At 45.5% G+C, this 20,617-nt stretch overlaps 1 protein-coding gene across 1 annotated transcript in view; it reads left to right on the plus strand.

Moving 5' to 3' along the window:
• The window catches only part of EXOC4 (exocyst complex component 4), a 390,836-nt gene extending 370,897 nt beyond the window's left edge, over window positions 1-19,939 (plus strand). Inside the window, exon 18 of the mRNA XM_013946956.2 lies at window positions 18,546-19,939. Within this exon, the coding sequence (XP_013802410.1) occupies window positions 18,546-18,783 (238 nt within the window). The 3' untranslated portion in view covers window positions 18,784-19,939. The remainder of the gene's footprint in view (window positions 1-18,545) is intronic.
• Window positions 19,940-20,617: the final 678 nt, after the last annotated feature.

Below are 20,617 nucleotides of genomic sequence, written 5' to 3' on the forward strand. Positions count from 1 at the left end.
AGGGAGAATTTGGTAGTATGGGTGTTTGTAGCAAAACTGCATCTTTCAATCAGGACGGGGAGAATACAGAACAAAACCCAAGCTGTATGTTGCCAGCAGTGATACGCCGCGTGGTTAACAGCGTACTGATGGCTCCTTGGCCCACTGGCTGAGGACATGGTATGGGTGGGCCAAGGAGCTCTGCCAGGTGTCCAGCTGTGGGTGTCCATCCCACCCTATGGGGGCTTCTCTCTCTCCCTGCAACTCCGCTTTTACAGGAAACATGAAATATGTGGACTGGAAAGCGGTCTCGGCACCTTCCCACCGGCTCACCAGTCTGCCCAGTCTGAGAATCAGGTCTCAGTCTGGATCAAGAGACCAAAACGACAAGTCACAGCATGAGGTCCGGAAACTGCCCAGTTTAAAAGTCTTTCTTAGCCTCTAGAAATATGAAGTTGCTTCAAGCCTTCCACTGAAGAGTGAATGAAATCTCTTGCATTTCAAGCTGATCGTTCACGTGTCCTTGTGCAAAGACGTGTGTTCAGGGCCTGCCCATGGTAGTATTTGCCTCAGTTAAACCTCGTGTCATGGTGCTGGTGTGGGAGTGAAGGGTCACCTTGCTACCAGCCTGCCCGTTTTTGTAGCCTGTCCCTCTGGCAGGTTTTCTCACATATTCCACATCTTTTTCTCTCATTCTTGTATGCTTGACCTTTGGGGTTGGGCAGCAAATATCTTATATGGAGCAGTTTACAGCCAGGGCTGCAATCTAGGCTAAATAAATCTGCACTGATGCCCGTGTACAAATTCCAATCTGAAAGCTCATTTCCAGGTCCACATAAAGCAGAAAAACGCCTTTGATACACTGCTGGGTTGAGCTACAAAGGGGCTACACAGGCTTTTGTTTGCATAGACAGCAGCTTTTTTGGTTTGCTTGCTTTAAATCTGCCACAGGAGCGTTTTATCACTCGCTTGAGTCCAAGGACCTTCTCCTCTTATCTCTCACTTGGGCCTCTGAACTTTCATAGCTTCTGGGTGGCTAAATAGTCAGGTCTAAACCCATTTTTAACATCGCAAGAGGCCAGCCGATGCTGAAGCAGGTCTCTATCTCGGATCCACTGACAACGCTGATTCTGGCTGATAGCAGAGTGAAACCGTCTTGGTGTGCGTGAAGCAGAGGAGATTGTCTTGCCTGCGAACTAGCCCTGGAGAAAGTCCAGAGAAGGTGGGGTGACTTGGCCCCATGCGCTTGGCGTGGCTTGCTACGTGCAGCGGTGTTAAATCGAGGGAGATTGGCAGATTGTCGAGCTGAACCTCAAGAGCAAGGTGAAGGATTTTGAAGCTTTGGAAGGAAATTCTGCACAGCCCCGTTAAATACTCGCGGAGCCGTTCAAGTCAGAGCTAGGTGAGCTGGGAGGGGAACACAAGCCAGGGAGGAAGAAGGCGCCGTTGTCACCGGGATGTGACACATCCTCCCTTTGATCGCCCTCTTCCAGGGACTGATTGCAGCACCGCGTTCGCCGCCAGCCAAAAGGGCGAGCGACTCGCTGTTGCCTGCGCTCCAAGGGACGCTTTGAAATGAAAACAAAGCGTTTAGATGTTCAGATGTTGGCTCAGTGGGGAGGCTCTCTCCTTTGAGGACGGAGTCCAGCGCGACAGCTGCCGGGAGCGCGCGAGAGGTTTCCCGAGCCCTGCAATGCGCCGTCTCCTCAGTGCCTGCTAGTCGGTGACGCTTCATCGCTCCTGCGCTCCACGCCGTTCGTCTAACTGACCAGCGCGGCAGGAAGAGGTGCTGGCTGTGCTTCTCAAAGGCTCGACGTCAACGGTTGTAAATAGAGCTGCCCTCAGCGCTTACTGCCCGGAGGCCGCCTGCGCTGCAGAAACGTATGAAGCTGACAGCTGCGGAAATTGCGTCGAGGCTCCGGGCGTTAGGCTGCGAACACGACCGCCACGGTGCTCTCCACACCCTCCTCCATGCAGGCATTGGTGGCCGACCCTCGAGAGAAAGGACAGTCCGCTGAGCAGGCAGACGTGAGCCATTCCGGGGAGAGCGGAGGCGCCGAGGAAGCAACGTGCAGGGGTGGCGATAGCAACCTGTCAACGGAAACGTAGCATTTCTCCGTTCTTGCAGCGCGGTGGCGGGTGTCGCTGGAGTCGCCTGAAGACATCCGTTGCATCCTGTGGCTTGACCCGCGCGTTTGCGGGAAGGGCTGTCGTTCAGTCCCCGCAACTGTCGCTTCCGCGCGTGCAGCCGTTGCAGTGTGGAGCTGCTCGGTTCTCCTGCAGGACGAAAGCAGGATGGTTTCTGACACCAGAAGCGAGCAGAATGGCAAAAAAAGGAGGATGGGCATGTAAAACTCCCTCCAGGAATCCAGCAGGCCAGCAAGGATCAGGGGAGCTGGCAGCAGAGGTTTGCAGGTTAGAAAGAGCAGAGAGGATGGATGGACGGGGATCCTTCTAGCAAGGGGCCTGCCTTCTCTTCGGCCTTGTGGAAGGCCGGTGGCATGTTTTTATAACTGTGGATGTGACAATAACATCTCTAGATGGAATTCTTTATGAATTTAAATTACAATCGAGTCTTTTATTATTTTTTATTATTATTACTGTTTTGGAAGAGATTGCTGTCCGGGGAGAAGTGAGGAATGGGAAGAGGGAACAATACTGTTTTTGCTTTTAATTTAAGGTTATCATTCCCTTTGCAGTAGCAAAGAGCGGCACCTACCAAGCCAGCTGCCCATGCAGCAGGTTCAGCAGACCCACTGCTCGCTTTGGAGCGAGGTCCTCCGGGCTCACCTGTGAGCAGTAAGAGCTGGCTGGTGTTACGGGGAAGGTTTGCCAAGGAGAGGTGGAAGGGATGGGAAGATGAAGGCCGTGTAAACTCTAAGTTGCCAAGCAGATGGGACTGTAACCTGACGTCAAGGAGTGGGAGAGAAGCTGGAGGTTTTAACGGGGGTGAAATGTCTGATTAGGAGGAAAAAGGCTGGGTATCCTGGGGTGAGAAGGAAGCAAATCTCCAGTTGCATCTTATAGTTCCAGAAGGGTCACGTAATGCCATGGGGACAGTTCTGGTTTGAGATGCTGGTCTCCCCAAAGGGTGTCTCTGTTGTCTGGCCTTGGACTGTCCTGGTTGACACTGTTACAAGTGAGGCCAGAATCCAGTCCCAGACTCCAGAGTGGGCCCGGACGAGCATCCGGAGTCATCCCACAGGAATAAATATCCCTGTGAACATACATGAATGCGAACTCCGTGTTTGAGCTCTCCCGTAACATGCTTGGAGCTCCTATTTGATCCAGACAGCCAGAAACAGCTTTTAGAAACTCCTTTCTGCCCCTCTCCTTAAAAACGGGGTCCACCTGGGCAGTCTAAATTCGTGCACTGAAGGTGTGGTAGCCTGTTGGGAGCTTCTGCTTAAACACGCAGCAAACAGAACTGTTAGAGGAAGGACAGATATTTTAGAAAGGAAAGTTGGCATGAGACAAAAAAAAAAAAACACCAGGAAGGGGTGAAAACATCAGTGTGTGAAGAACAACCATCCCAGGCATTTGTCTGCAGCTGAAATAAAGGTAAATACTGGATTGTCAGCTGGAAATGTATCTCTATTGCCTAGCTCCAGCCTGCAAATGAAAGCAATTAGAAAAAATGTCCTGCCTCTTTCACAGTAGGCTGCTTCTTTCTGGCACAAGCCCCACAGATAGGAGAGACGCGCAGAAGTCCTTAAGTAGCAGATTGGTTTACCCTGTCAGTCAGATCTCATTAGAAACTGCAGTGCTTCATACCCAGTAATCTGCTAGGAAGTAACAGATATTGGTGCTGCGCGATATGTTTTCAAGAGTCGCCACTCATCACTTTTCTATGCCCCTGAAGTCATATCTTTCACAGATCTCTCCCTCTTAATTAGATAAAGCCAAGGTGCTTAGCATGTTAACCTGCTGGTGCAGTGGCATCAGGGCAGAAGTGTTTCACTAGAAGGGTAAAAGCAGGCAGGGAACAGCTGATAGGGTGTAAAATATAGGGTGTAAAATAAAATATGGTGTTAGCACCCCAAGGAGACAGGCAGAGAAGTGACCAGTTCTGGAAAGGGAGGCTTTGAAGTGTCACTGTTGAGGACAGGAGTGAGGTAGCAATGGCCCAGAGCCAGTTTCTGCTAGAATATAGGAAGGAAGAGGAAAAACAAGCCAAGGACAAAAATAGCAGAACTGAGAGGACCAACAGAATCAAGCCATGACATAGTGATAGGGTTAGGGCAGAGGATGGTGAGTAGGGTCCAGCCCAGAAACCATACAGCAGAGCCAGCCACATCCCTGCTCCTTTAAGTCATGTAAGGAAATCTCCCCACGAGGAAGAGCCCTGAGACACGTAACACATACCTGTGGAGGTAAGAGCACTTCTTGGAGTATCCCTGAGGCATCCCACTGGCTCGGCAAGCCCCAAATGGCTGGGCAGGTGATCTAGAGAAACATCACTGTCCCGCTCCTCTCTAGACAGCTGCTGTTGGCCACAGTCAGAGGTGGGATACCAGGACATGGACCTTGGTGTGGCCCGGTCAAGCCATCCTTGCATTGCATGACAGTTCTCTGGGTGCTGGCCTTCCATGGCAGGGAGGAGCATGCTCACAGGACACCCACAGCCAGCAGCCCCCTGTGAGCACATTACAACATACACACTCATCGCATGTGCCAGCACATGTGCTTATCATGTGATGTGCTCCAGGCATGGGAGCCGCACTCATCTGCTTCAGGCACTCAACTGCTTCAGGCTTGCATGCAGCTTGAAGACCTTTGGTTGGCTGTGCCCCCCATGTTGCCATCCTAGCGTGGCCTTCAGCCAGCACTAGTCCATCTCCAAGAAGCAGATTGTCATGCTAAAGTGGCTGAACTGCTTCTGCTACTTAAACTCGCCTTGAGTATCTCTCTGTTGTCCCTGCCCTGAGCAGGCTCTATTCCCAGATTTACCGTGGGCATGCTAAGAATGTGATTCACTTTCCAAAACATAGTGCCATTTGAGACACCCTTGGATTGCTGAGGTAGCTGGACACGGCTGGCAGGTATGACACAGGGACCACAAGAGACCCAAACCCATCTGGAACGGCTGCACTAGACACTGGTGTTTGGGCAGAGATACGTGCCTCCATTTCCCTCTACAGTTAATTACTCTGTAGCCAGTGAGACCCTTAATTCATTCACTGTACTGATCTTTTGGTCTGTTTTGGAGTTTTGTAGCCAAATCAAGGCTAGTAGCGAGTCCTGTTGCCAAGCCATGTGTCCCTATTGTCCTACAGAAGAAAGAAGGTTTTCCACCAGCTCTACAAAGCCAGGTTATGTAACAAGCACTATTGTTCCACCTAGTTAAAGTCAATGGTACCTGTGGATGTGCAGGTCATTCCAAGCAGTGTTTTCTACTTGGCAGATGCGGTCTGTAACACCTCTAAGTACAGCATGGTATTGTCATGATTTCTTCTCCTGTATCATCCACTGAATCCGAGTTGGTCAAAGAAAGTTCAACGATTGTAATTCTGCATTTCAAATGCTGAGAGCTGGGGCTGAGGCAAAGGTCTCTACTCACCAGGGACAGCTGTGAACCTTTACTTTCTCATTGGTGCTGAAGGACTGATGATTAGGGCAGTAATTGCCCTTCTGCTAGGCAACTCTTCTCACCTCTGGGTGATTTTCTATGGATTTCCACACTGCCTTTCTCTAGAATAAGGTACCACCGATCAGCACCCAAGGGAGCCGCTGCCTCGCACAGAGAGAAGAGACCACTGACCAGCCCATCTTCTGGCTTTGGGCTCCCACCAAGTTCTTGCTGGCTCTATGGAGCAAGTTACTTTGCATGGGGACAGGTTGCCATTAATGAGTTTTCAGCAGCTTTTAACCAGTGGAAAAGCAGCTCCCCATCATCCTTTTTTCCACCCCTTTCCTCCCTCTTCAAAATCAATGCAGTTAACAGTCCATTTTTGGTATTCAGTCACTCCAGTGTTTTTCACCAGCCCTACCGTGAGCTTTCCCAGAAAAGGTTTGGTCCAGCTGAGTTGGATTTTGGATACTAAGGTGTGATCATCATAAGTTATCCTCTGTCTTCCTTCCCCGATAAGAAGACGACGACACCCCCAAAGAAGAACTGTGATTTTTGTAGCTAAATTGGGAAAGAACTGAGTAAACTGCAAGATGATTCTTCAGCTACGGAATGCGACTGGCTCCAGGGCACAGGAACACACCAGTCTTAACAGGGAATGCAGATCAGGCAATTCCTGTCTGTCCAAGGTAGATCCTCTGGTGAGGCTGACATTAAAAATTCTGACTCAAATGCAGGAAACATGGAGTTAAGGAGGTGAATTATTGATTGAGCGCAAGTATTACCATATCTGACAGATGGAGACTGTCTGAGAACATTTTGCATAGTGGCATCTGCACTGCGCCTGATTGGCGTCCCTGAACTTTCGCACATCAGATGTAGAATATCAACACACAAACTCTGATGTAGCAATTAAATGTGTCCCGTAATGAACCTGGGCTTCGTAGCCAAGAGAAATCCATACACTCAGGTAAAGACTGAAAACTTTAATCCTTGTTTTTTCAGAAGGCAGTAAAATAATTACACCCAGACCACTATGTTTCAGTATACACATATGATGTCAACGTATATGGATGTGTATCCTTGTCAGGAAATGATCTGCAGCGTCTAATCTCTTACTCAGATGTTACTGAAGGCTGTAAAGCTTGTCTTGAATTTTAAAATTTTCATTCCAGATTCAAGATCAAATAATATAGAAAGGATGTAAAACGCAAGTGACATCTCACGTCACATAAGTGCGTTAACATCTAAAGCTAAAGTCTGTCCCTCAAGTGCATATTAAAGTCACATATCAGATGCATATTGCACATTGTCATATGTGCAAAAACAAAGAGAAGAGGAAAAGAAGTGCAAATAGTAGCAAGTTCCCAGCTTTCATGAAGAACAGCTTCGTATTATGAAGAAGAAGCAATATGTAAAATATATGTTTATTAATAAGTTACAGTGCCTTCGTACTCTAGGTTGTTTTCATAAGCCCAATGCAACTTGGTAAACGCTTGCAATTTTTTGCCATCTGTTAACTGTTCGGTGCTTTCTATGAAATCTCTTCTCCCTTTACTTGTGCTTTTTGTCTCTGGAGGGAGTTCAAAGGTTGAGACCAGTGAGGAAGCCGGTCCTGGGAGGTTACTCACGTGGTACAGTGAGTGACAGCACAGGGATGGCTTCTGCTAGGTAGTATCCATCCTTCGCGCACACAAAGGACTTCAGCCTGACTCCATAATCTTGACAGGCTTTCGTTTTCTCAACCATAAAGCAGTCATTTGAGAATACAGAGAAGGTTAGTACTTTATGTTTTCTGAACTATCTTGAGAAGCATCAGTGGGAATTGAGAAAGGAGGTTAATAAATTGGTACAAAAACCTACAGGTTCAGTTCTCACACAGTAGTTCTTGGCAGATAACGTGGAAGTTTTGTGGAGTTAGAGGATGTTTTCCTGGAATGAGATGAAAATAGTGGTTCAGAGGGACTTCCCTGGTTTTGACGCCCGTGAACTACTCTGTCAGTTTAGAAAAAGTGCTGGGATTCTCCCTTCACTCAATGTGGACTGGCCTTGTTTCTAAGAAGCGGTGAGCAAAGGACTGCAGCTCCTAGATACTTCATCAGTAAGATACCAGGCCTTGCGTTTTCATGCTGTGGAGGATGGAGGTAGAAACCACATCTAGGGCTGTGGGTCTTGTCCTGTGATCTGTGAGGCCATTGTAAGTGGCCTGAAGCTGGTCGATTGAACCACACTGCACAGTATGTCACTGAGGTTGCCTTGATAATGCTTTGATTACAAGTGCCAGGGGGTTGTGCTGTTTTGCAGAAGATACAGTGCAGATCTGTTGGCTCAAAAAGTTGAGATGATTGGAGCTAAAATTTCACCAAGAATGGCCAGAAGAGCCACAGCTGTATTGCACACAGCAGCTTCGGTGCTTGCTCTGGCTTAGGTGAATGTTCTTCCTATCAGGAACAGGATAGTTCAAAAGGAGCCATTAAAAGTGACCTTTTTGCTTAGCCTACTAAAACAATATCTCAGGTAAACTAGAATTATTGCTACAAGAGCAGATGAGTATCAGCTTGCATAAATACATCTAGCTAGCAAATCTGAAAGTTTCTAAGCATCAGAAGTATCGTGAACTGGCATAGTAGGTGCGATGAAATGCTCATTTGGCCAGTGGCCCGCAGAGAACGCTTGAAGAAGAGCGTTAAAGCTGGAAAGGTTTGGCAGACTGTGGTTCTCAAATAACTTTCCAGGAGGAGTCATGGGAGCCAAAAGTTGAACTAGTCTTAGGAGGGAGTTTGATAAAGTTACTAACAGTGTTATACTGACGTGTTTGCCTAGGAAACTGGATTTTGAGAATCGAGACGGCTCCTTCCGGTCTTGTGTTCCTCCACTATTATTGGGACAAGGCATTGCTTTCTGCTTGTTTTGATAACACACCAGTTTTGGTGTCAGCATGGCCACAAAAGGCTCATTTTCCTAATTTCTGAGGCCACTGCAGTATTCAAACCAAATGAATGCAAGACGGCCAGAATCAAACTGTAAACTGGGAGTTTCGCAAATTTTTGGCGATTTGCCTGACTCCAGTTAGCAAACCTCCTTTGAAGGGTCAAGTCCTGACCACCTTCTACTACAGGTAGACACTGACTTGATGGACCTAACCATTTCCTACAGCAGTTCACGTGTTGCTGCCTGTTGTGCTTAGGCTGCCCATTAGCAAGCAGCTCCGATAGGATGTGTCCTTCACCCGTCAGTAACTACCAAACAGTCCTGTCTGGTTTTATTAAAAACCAGCGAACGTGCACCACTGCGCGTCTCCCCGATTACAGCGTCGGGCTTCTGCATGCAGTTCCAAACCACTTGATCCTAAATAAGGCTGGGTTCTTGCCACCGTAATTGTTCCTAAAGGGTAGCTAAAATTCTATTATTTTTTGCTGACTGGAGCAGTCTTCGCAGTGCTTTCCATCGAATTGCTGACTCTCTCTTCTTTAGGGCTACATTCATTTCCCCATCTCCTCTCATTTATGCATGAGGCAAGGGGAAAAATTGTTTAATATTCTTTATAAGCTGGCATATGGTTTAGATAATTTTTTCCTTTTTACTATATGCAGTAAAAATGCAAATGTGTGTGGCTTATTTGCAAATGCTGGCATTAATAACTGATATTTAAACAGGACGGATTAGCACTTCTACTGATATATTTAAAAGATTTTTTCCAATCATTTGCACACTCAAAATCAATTTTAATACAACATGTAAATTGAATTTAATTTTTTTATATAAAATTGTACTTATCTGCTTGAAACATTAAATTTACTATTTAATATGTACTTTCCAGCTCACTTGGTTAGAATTTCATTGCTCTTTATCTGTATAAATTTAATTAGCCTTGATATCATCAGTATATTATAGAACTAATTAAAGATTTAGATAAGTGCTGAGGGTGCTTATTTAATACCCTATAAAGTTCCATTTGGAGAACAAGAAATTCTGTCCTTCATTATGTCAGCCAGCGTGGAGCTACAAGGAGTGTCTCAGACATTGTTTTTGAAAAATTATTTGATGGGTATTAATGGATTTATCCTTCCTTTGAAAAGCCATGTAATTACTGTGTATCGTTGCACAGTCCGAGGGTGGCTGCAGTCGTTTGTGGGATGGTTTTTTAAACGAGATGTGAAGAGCGGCGTTCCCCTCCGCGATGACACCGTCTGATGCACAGAGATCCCCGTTTGTCATGTGTTCCCAGCCGGGCAAAATTATCCAAGTCACGAGTGATGAACCACGGGAAGAAGGCAAAGGGAAATAAGAAAGAAGTATTAAAAAAAAATTAAAAAATAGGGAGGACAGGGCTGAGCAGGCGTCAGGGTGAAAAGGAGGAGAGGGTAAAATAGAGGTTTTTAGGAAATCTACAGTTATGTTCTGCACTTATCTTACCTTTTCCTTCACTAATTATCTCAGGGTTTTACTGATGTTTTATCATCTGCGTTTTACATATAGAGTAGGAGTAGCGAGGAAACCAAGAGCTTCAGTGATACGGGAAGAGCTGCACCCAAAGGTGTTTTGTTTTTTTTTTCTTTCCAAAAATAGCCATTAAAATGAAGCTGCTAAATCTGTATAGAGGCCAACATGTAAGTGAGCTGATTTGTCTGTGGTGTTTTGTACTCAGAGATTCAGTCAATGCCTGCATGTTTTATAAGACAAATAATTGTTTTTTATAATTTGGATGTCTTTAGTTAGCAGGGCTTACTTTTTACCTTCTTAAATAAATAAACCTAGATTTCCTGCCTGCCTCTGTGCCCTGTTCAGAGTTCTGTGCTCTGGAGTCAGTGACCCAAAAGAGGGTAAAGGACTGACCAAGGCGCCAGGACTTCCCATCACCTTGGGCAAATTACTTAGTTTGTGTCTCAGTTCTTCTGGCTGCAAAAGAAAAGCTCATGCTCTCCTCACATCACAGCCTTGATTCGTGTGTTTATTAAAGGCTGTGATTTGCAGCGGTACCGCAGGAGTGCCAAGTATCATTATACTGTAAATTCACTTTTATTTCTTCCTTTTGCATTTTATTGTCTTTAGCGAGCCATTTCACATCTCGGATGTTTGCATATTTTCGCTTCTTAACTGCATGCTTTTTATGTTCTTGACACTCTTGTCCTGTAGGAACGCAGCTCACAGTCGTCCGCGTTTCCTGCGCTGAATTGGGCCACGCGGTGCAGTGCGTTGTTAAAGGAGCTGAGGTTGGCTAGCACAGCAATAACATCTGTAATGTAGACATCTAAACCGGTGTGAATTCCCCCAAAGCACTTTGAGGCACTTCTGGAGGCAGAGAACGAACGTCACTGTTGTTGTCCCCAGAACTGGTCCAGGTTAATTAAAAATCAACAAAGAAATCGAAAAAATGATGATCAGGATTTATGTTCCCCAGTGGAATAGTCTCCTGAGGGTAGTGATATTCTCTGGTATGTTTTAATGCTGTAATTGCGTGCAGGACTTGAAGAACACAGTTTAAGGGCAGTGGTTATTGACTGAATATACGATACAGGAGGTACTTTCCATCCCAAGTTTCTATATTGTTATCGCTAGCTGCCAAGAGAGAAGAACCAGCGTTCGTATCTGTAGACTCTTGCTTGCTTTAAAATGCTGATCACTGACAAATGTATGCAAACATCATTGCAGTCTTTATGAGGTGTAGAAATTACGGTAATTGTTGGTTTCTGTGAATTTTCCTTTGCTTGGTATTTCAAGTTTTGAAAACTTGCTTTGCAAAATCGTACATCCTAAGACTCTCTCCTGCCCCATCTCCCGTGCCCAGGCTCAACGCTGTCCTCTTCTCGTTCCCTTCCCCACCGTGGCCCCTCATGCTCCACAGACAGAATAGTCCTGAAAATCTACTTTGTCTGTATTACATGAATTGAAGATTGCTCCTTTCTTCTCCTATCTACCCTGTTTGCACTCACTCACCTTCTCCGCATATTTAAACGTAATGTTTCCACCAAGGCGTGCATGTATCAAAATTGAGTGACTTTATAACTGCAGCTCTGGTCTCTTTTCCTCTTCATCTGCCTGTTCATTCCTCTGTCTTGTGGGATTTTTTTGCCTAGATTTAGCTTCTAAAAGTGCTTCATGCTTAATCTTTTTATTTCTCATTGGAGTACCTAAGAGATTTTTGGGTGCTGTAAAAATGGCTCCCTAATCTCCAAAAAGGGAGGGAGATAAGGCAAGCGATACTTTCTTTTATTCCCTTGGATAAGTCAGCACCCAGATCTGAGTTCTTGCCATGTGAATCTATGCTTCTGTCTTCGCATCGTTACAGGCATCCCTCTATATAATGTATGAATAATTAAAGTGAGATCCCTTGCTCTGAAACATCACAGTATTCATTGGAAGGTCCTTCTCTTAAGAAGAGATCAAATCATTCTCAGGGAAATCAGAATTTAATTTTGAATTCACCTGGCCATCTTTTGAAAAACTTTCTTGTGTGCAGGCCCTGGGTTATAGGTTAGCATTAGCATTTAAATGGAGAATGGTATTAATAGCCCTCAGAGGAGCTTCTCTCATCCTGATTGCCTTTTCAGAGGTTTTTTCTAAGTGAGAAAGCCCCTTTATTTTTTTCCTCTTTCTCCAAGGATAGAATTTAAGAGACCATATTTTTTTGATATTATGCACTGAAAAAGCATCCTTGTTGAAATGGGTTCATTGCTGGCAACTTGCTATTTTGTTTTGAAACTGCCATTATTGAAAAACAGTTTTATGTGTTAGTTGGCTTCTTCTGTTTTGATTTGCCAGTGGGGACGTTTTCTTTGACCTGGAACCATTTCGACCTCTGATATTTATCCTCCCGAATTTGCTCTTAGTACAAAGATGTTCTTCATATGAACGCAGAACTTCATGGGCCAGTTACAGTCTGCTCAAGTCAGCAGAAAGAGTTCAGTTGTCTTTGGGCTTTGGATTGGGCATCATTTGCTCCAAGGCATGTTTTTTGTCCTCAGGAGCCTGCCCTAAGAATTCAAGGGACAGTTCAGAAACTTTGGACCCAATCCCATTGCCCTTAGTCAGAGGAACAGGTCATAGTTGTCTAGGTTGGTTGACTGCCAGGATGTGAGAGAAGGACTAATCCCATGAACGAGCATTATAGCGGTGTATTTAAAAAAAAAAAGAGTAAATCTTTGTCATACCAGCAATCAAAACTGGTTTAGCATCCTGTATTAACCATAAAATGAGGATTTCCCTTATGGCATCATCTTCTCTTCATCTTTGCATGCCTAAGTCAGTCCTTTACTCCTCACTTTCCCAAAATAGGGCCATCAGCCCTGAAATTGAATGTAAATGGAGGGTTTGTCCAGGCTTTTACAATCCTAGAGCCAAAGGCTCAGAGTCAGATTAATGTTTCCTTCCTCTTGTAAAACAGCAGTTGCTGGTATTTCCATAGGAAAGCAGGAGAGGGGCTGTGTAAGAACTTGCGTCACATTTACGTGTATAAGATCTGCCATATTGGATCAACTCAACAAGCCCCATCTACACTTTTCCACGTAATACAAATAAATAAAAACTGTGCAGGTAAGCACACAAGCACCAACAACACGAGTACTTCCCCGATGAGCTGAGTCACCCAAACCACTGTGTTCCCATCAGCAGCTTTCTTGACTTCATTCTCAGGTGAGCAAAGATTTGTGTGATCAGCTTTGATCCGTTCTCTTCTTATCCCAAATGTCTCACTGCTGAGAGCTGGGTGGATCTTACTACTCAGGAAATGCTGACGGTCTGTTTAGGATTAATCAGGTTACATGTGCTTAGCTGTGCTCATGTGGAAGCAGACTGAAGGGCTGGGAAGCAAGCTTTGTTTTTTGGTTAGGTACGCTAATCATCTATTATTATTTATTAACCTGTTTGTCAGATGATAGAATCAACTTTTGATAAATATTGATTCTTCTCCCTGGTTTTAAATCTCAAGATTAGAAACCAAAGCAGTTTGCCAGCATTTCACTGAAGAGAGATCTCCCTCACCTGTTGTCCATTAATTTCCCCCACCCCTTCCCAACTTGCTTTTCTCAGCCTCCTCTTGATAATCAAAAGAGCATTTATAATGGCAGGGACAAATACACTTCTGAAAGTAAAATGAAGAGCCTAAATAAAAAATCACAGAACAAGAGGCTCATCCCACTCGCTCTTTCATATTTCATTATTTGATAACATCAGAAGATGAGTCCATCAGAACTACTTGGGCAAAGGCAAACAGGAGTGCGTCTGATCAATATTTATTAATGCTTTCAAAGACAAGGGAGGCAAAGTTGAGCAGACTTCGCAATGGAGTGAATAATCACTCATGCAAATAGAGTTTGGCCAAAGGCAATGCCATGCCAAAGCAGCAGGTTTTTAATTGTACTCAATTAAAAATGCATACCTCTCGCTTGCTCATGGTCTCGTTCATTCTCCTTTTTTTTATTTTGTAGGAAATTTTTAATTAAAAAATAATCTGATCTTGAGCAGAGTGACAGGTGAATCCTGTGTTTATTCTTCTGCAGTAATCCAGGATTTGGGACAGGCTAAAAAGGAAGGCAGCTGTAAGGACAGGAAGTAAAGACAAGGGAGAATCAAAGTATGGAGCCTGGGCAGGGGTGGAAACGTTCTGGAAAGCTTTCTAAAGGACACTTATCTTGGAGGAACTGGAAACTGTTTTGTCACATTATAGGCAAAACAGGTAGCACAGCTACAACCTCAGGTTGCGGGTCTTCTACCCAATACCCACTGTTTAATTTTGCTGATGTTTGAAATTTTCTGAGTTTAATATCTGCCTCAAGGGGAAATAATTAGGAACATTTCAGGTACAACAGATCATGCATTTCTGAGAATGTGATTGTGGGAAGATGGAAGTAGGAGGGATGTATTCTTGCTCTTTCTTGTGTTAACATGATCTGTCACCTTGAGAAGGTCAAGAGTCCCATGCCTTGGAGCAGAGACTTGCCCTCTCTCAGAGGGAGATTGCCCTGTCCAAGACATGCCCTTTGCCATCCTGTTGAAAATCTGGCCAAAAGGTTTTTGGCTTTTGGCCAAGCTAAAAATCTCCTTTCACATCAGCTCAGCATAAATTCTCTAAAGGTAAGCAATGTTTCCTAAATCTAAGTGTTTGCCTTGGCAACTTTACTGTTTTTTTCTCCACATTGTGTGTATAACTGTATTAGAGCTGTTGCCAATATTCTCAAATTAACCTAATATTAGATTTCTGACTGTGCTCTGAAGCATCTTTATAAGTGCTCTGATCTTCTAAATCATTGAGGCTAACAGCAGCTTCTGGAAGCTCTGGGGTTCAGCGAAGGAGCCACACATCAAGGTGCCAGAATGATGCTACAGAGCCCACTGGTAGGTAGCTGCCATTCAAATTTGGGCTCTCAGTTTCTGCAGCATCCCGGATACAACTATTAACTATGCCAAGTTCAAGCATAAAGGTTACAGGGCTTAATTATGGCCCAAGAGGGAAGCTGAAATTAAAACTCGGGAGACCCATCTTTAGACCACTGAACCACAGGACTTTATCAATCCCTGCCTTTGACTAGACGTTCCCTTAACTGCGCTAACTGAAGAAAAGCCTCTGTTGTATGGCTGGGAGAGAGATTAGAGTAGTGCCAGGGTTATCGAAGAGGACGAGTCTGAGTCTGTGCTGTGCCTGTTGCCTGCCACTGCCTTGCTGCTTCTGGAACCGCATGAGACCTGCTGTTTTTGTTTCTTATGTGCCTACCTGCAAGAAGAGCCAAGATGAAAAGAAAAACATATCCATCAGCGTGGCAGAAAGTAGTTTAGATGCACAGGCCTTTGCTGTGATGTGCTCCTGAGCTAAGCCGTGTTTTTCTGTTTGAGAGCTTTGCGGGGAGTTCTCCGTGTGTGTCTCAGGAGAGTGCCGGGGTTTTGCCAGTCTGCCGGGATTGCAGTGTTAGCATCGTTAGCAATTGCACTGATAAATCTGTTCCGGTGACTGGAGATGAGTCCAGCGTCCCACTGCCTGAATCCACTGCTGAGAACTATGCTCCCAAAGTTTCACAGCTTCTCCTAGTGATGTTTTTTTCAAAACATCACTTTTTATAAAAAAGATTCAGTGCCGTGGCTTTCCAGGGGACCAGATCAGCCTTGCAAAATGCTTCTCATCTGAGCTACGTTATGTGTTTTCAGTCCCTGTGTGAAACACTGGCCTCGTTCAGCACCATCAGCACCGCAGCCTAAATGAGCAGGAGTTGTAAACTCCGAGGGGAGTACAGCAGTAAATCATGTAACGTCACGTGTTGGCACAGTAGCTTCTAGGGGACAAAGAGCTTGTCCATGAATCATGCCGTTGGGTTCCCGTCACAGATGCAGCACCTGAAATCAGTAGGTGAAGCAGGGCGACTCGGTGTTGCCCAAAGCTGATAGCGAGCTTCTAGCTGCAGTGCTTGTAGAGATTACCCGAATGCCTTCTGCAAATAGCAGGGTGGTGTAAGGTCTCCTCATCCCTATCTACCTACCTGCCTATTGAGCTGTACAAACAATCTTGAATCCTCTTCTAACCAGGTAGCAAGTCAGGGGATTTGGGGGTTCCCTCAGATCAAAAGTGCTATTGAACAGCCATTAGCAGGCTTGTTTTCAGGCAGCTTGAGTGGGTTTCTTTTCTTCGCCAAGGGAAATGTTCTCACTGAGACAGCTGCCTGCCCCATTTGGCCCCCGCTTCTGAGGGGACCGGTGTGTCCTTGTACCAGAGACCCATCTCAAACTCCCCTAGGGCTGTCTACGACGGTCGTGAAGCTTAGCTGGTGATCTGGTCCTCCAGCCCTTCAGCTACAGGAGTTTCACGGTCTGCATCTCAAATGCGTGGATCCTAACAGCTTATTTGGTTTTTCAGCTTATCATTTGTTCCCAGAAGCAGTTTTTCATTTGTTCCTTGTGCCTTCTATGCCTATCTTCCCCTGTGTATGCACACTCCCTTCTTTCCTCACTGCTCACTCCAAATCTCGTCAGTCTTTGTCCTCTGAACTGATGATTTTGTTCCTCTACCTGGCCCCTGACGGCAGTTATGTTGGTGCAGGCTTTGAACCACAGGAGCAAGTTCCCAGATCACAGCATCAGGTGTTGCCTTGAAGGACACAGACCTCTGAAGCACAGTAGCCTGGCCAAGCTGGCACGTGAGACTTGAGCCACTCCAAACGTGTGGTTTTGCCACAGCTGGTTATGGTCATTGCTGCAGTGATTTGCAGTTTACTGGCGTGCTGGATGCTATGGAAAGGCACAGTTAAGCCAGACCTGAGAGCCTGCAGGCTAAAGAACAAGAGGAATTTAATATGCAGCTTTCCCCTGTTTGCCCTGATTGCTATTTTAATACATTCAGAGACAGGGAGGGAGGTTATAACTTTTTGAGGAGCCCCTGCTCATGCATTTTAAATAATTTATTCCACCAAGACCTAAGGATTAGATTTCGGTCTGTCCTTGTCCTCTTAGAGGAGCCTGTGGGAGTGATGCAGGGACTCCTCTTCAGCTGCTCCGGCCCATCTCTGCCCTGCCTTGCTCTGCAGCTAAGGAAGTTTTGGAAGTTACCATACTTGGTTGAAACAAGCCCTTGCTGCCATGCGATGCATGCAGATAGGGATCTTTTCATTTCTCCTCGCCTGAGCTGTTCACACCCTGTTTCTTTATAAGGTTCTGTAACATCTGTGTGACGTTAGAAAGCTAATTAGTTCCTCTAGAAAAAGGGGTACTTTCCATCCTAACACTTCTGTTGATTCCCCCAAACAGACCTAAACCCACAGCCAAGCTTCGCTGCTTACATGCTGCAGTGGAGCAGGATGCAAGAACCTTCCCCTTATCCCCAACCGTGAAGGGTCTGCCCAGCCCTGGGAACCCCTCTGCCTAAAGGAGCTTTGTAAAACATCACGTTTTCACAGCTCCCTCTAGACAGGACACTGTCTTGGTGCTCTCCAAACCAGAGACCCCGATACCGTATCTTCCTTCTCGGTACAGATGGGGAAACTGAGGCACAGAGCGCGGCTGCATGAATTGTAAAGACCTCGCCAAGAACCCACAAAAGCACTGTATAAAGGGCACCGGAGTCCGGATTCCCCTTCTGCTGCCTGACCCCTCTGCGGTCCTTTTCCAAGAGTCATCCTGCTCTTCCCCTTTGGTTTCAAACCGAATCAAGTACTGTGAAGAAGGGAGGGGGAAAAAAAATCTCAAAGGACCTCAGCAGCTATCACTAACTTTACCTCTTCTACCTGGTGTGTGGAGCCAGGGTGAAGAAACCAGCTCTCAGAATTGCCCCGCTGCTTCCCTGGCCCAATAGCACGTCTACCCTTGTAGTAAGTCATCATTTAAATCCCCTTCCTTGGAAATCCATTCGTTCACTCATGCCACCTAACATTAATTTAAACCAGCCTGCTCTGCAGCCTCTTTATTATGCCGTCACCTCAGATGATCTTTTACTTATTAAAAGAGGCACTTAGGCTCCTGGCTTAAATTTTATTTTACATTATTTCATATTTTTCTCTCAGACAGCATGTGTTTCAGTAGCGTTGGCTGTCTCTGGGGTTTCGGGCTTGGAGCTCTTCCATGCTCTGTGTTAGCATCTCTCTGCAAGAGGAATTTGTTAAGGACAAAACTCTGCTCCCCTTAACCCTTTGACTGCTTTGCTTTCCTGAAGGTTCCTGTCCTTACAGGCTGAATGACTAGATAAACAACTGCACATCACCAAATCTATATATCTGTGTCCATATACTGCCATCTACATGCTGGTTACCAAGCAGTAATGTTTTGACTGACACTAGCTACGAGGGAAGAGGATCCCTCAGTTCCCTGTAGTCTGTGTTTTAGCTGAGTGTGGAGGAGTGGGGGGAGCAGGGGGAGTGTACCATATCTTCACGCTCTCTTTGTACAGCACCTGACACAGTGTTCTTGGCTCATGGCACTGCTGAATAAAAAGTAATAGTTGATAATACTGTACAGAAATGAAGGGCTGGAGCCTCAAGCACTCGTACTCACCAGAGTGTTTTTTTGTTTGGTTGCTTTTCAGGCAGTATTATGAGATGCTCTACAACACCGCAGACGAGCTCTTAAACCTTGTGGTGGATCAAGGGGTGAAGTACACAGAGCTGGAATACATCTATGCCCTGAACTTACTGCACCGCAGCCAGACTGGTGTCGGAGACCAAACCACGCAGAACATGAGGCTTCAGCGGCTGAAGGAGATCATCTGTGAGCAAGCTGCTATCAAACAGGCCACCAAGGACAAGAAAATCACTACTGTGTAATCTGCTCCATCACTTGTCTTTACCGAGCAGCAGTGGCTGTCAGGTTGCAGGTCCTAGGCTCTACATTTCTGTTATAATTAATGGCAAAAGCACGTATCTTCTGGGTGGCACGCTAGCAAGAAGGGAAATGCCATCTGAGATTTGATTTGGGGGTTGTTTGGGGGGTTTCAGTGTGTAATCATGCAATGTTTCCTTGACATGTTCTCCCAAGAGTGATGGCATTGCAGGAGGAACCGTCATCCTGGTGGCAATGGGGTGGGGTGTTTGGCTTTGCTCTGTTGCCGCTGTTTTGCCTTGAGATGTAAGGCAAGCTGCTGTCTCTGGTGGGGTGGGTAAAGAGAAGAATTCCTACTGGGTTAGTCCCAGGTCTTCAGTGGAAGTTCAAACCACGCTAAAATAAAAAGCACCATGATGCTCAAGTGCAGATCTGTTGGTAGCATGTGGGATCTTGATGGTTTTGAGGCTGTTTCAATGGTGTTGCTGCATGGGAAGCCTGTTTCAGCTCTGCCAGTACTATTCTCGGTGACAGTTGTAGGTGCATTTATTTTTCTGCTGTTTCCACTGTAAACAGATCTAATTGCTCATTCCTTTGGATAGTGATAAACCAATTCACATAGTAGGAGGTAACATGGGACCATTCGTTTCCACTTCTGTTTTTTCACTATGACAGAGCTGTATGGCATCAGTTTCTATAGCTCATGCTGCGCTGGATGATGGTGGATATAATAGCAGAACTTAATTCTGTTTTTCTGAATATATCTTTTGAGTCTTCCCCAACTCAAAAGATACTAATCCTAATCTAAAGATACTAATCCTAATTGCCATTAGATGGACTGGAAGAATACATGGGCTTACGTAGCTCAGCATTAATGATCAAGGAGGGCAGTAGGAGAGCAGATCCCAGCTCTGCAGTGTGAGGCAAGCTCATCACCTCTGCTTCAGTCCCCATTTCTGCCCTGCCTTGGCTATTCACTGAGGCTGATGAGTTTATGCCAACTCTCGAAACCAAGAATACACTGCACATCATAGATTTTTTGGATAAACTGCTAATGCAGCTGGGTTTCATATCCTATGATAGGTTCTCTCTGATCTGTACAACGGCTTGTGCATCAGCCTTGAAACTGCAAAATTAAAGAATGTTTAAAGACTCCTCAAAGGCTCGTGTTTTGTTTGGGGTTTTTTTAGAATCGTTATTCTCATGGTATTTTTGTTACTTCAAAAGATTCCCTTCCAGGTCCAAATTCATACATTGTCCTCTGCGGTTACGTCAGTATGGACGTGATCTTCTGAATCCTTCAGTCTAACCACCTACCACAGGCTGACTGGACAAGAAACTTCTCAACCTCCATATTAAAAGCAGAACCCAGTTGTTAGGAATCTTCTTGCAATTTCAAGCCCGATTTTATGAACCCAGTTTTTCTTCTGCCAGTATTGGTCATTAACTACAATAGTTCCTTCCCTTCTCTGGGATATGTTTATCCCCCTTCAGCCTTTAAGCTAAATAAACCAAGTTCCTTCTGCTTCCTACTTGTCTCCATCTAAAGTCCTCCTAAGTAGTATGCTCAGATATCTAGCAGCACTAGATCCTAGGCCTTACCTGATGCATGTAAGCTCTCTCCCTAAAGAGGAGCTCCTCGTTCATCTGGTCCTTTGGCAGTGGGAAAAGAGCAGTGACATGAGAGCTGGAGAGCACTGTCACGGTAACATGTATGATGATGATATGGGAGGTTGCCAAGGTCACACATGCAAGTCACCTGCCCCAGTATCTGAGATGCACTGCAGCAAGGAGGCAGTTAAAGCAGGCTATTCCTCATCCAGAGATGGGAGGATGGAA

Source organism: Apteryx mantelli, chromosome 1 (assembly GCF_036417845.1).
Source record: "Apteryx mantelli isolate bAptMan1 chromosome 1, bAptMan1.hap1, whole genome shotgun sequence".
Taxonomy (NCBI): Eukaryota; Metazoa; Chordata; class Aves; order Apterygiformes; family Apterygidae; genus Apteryx; species Apteryx mantelli.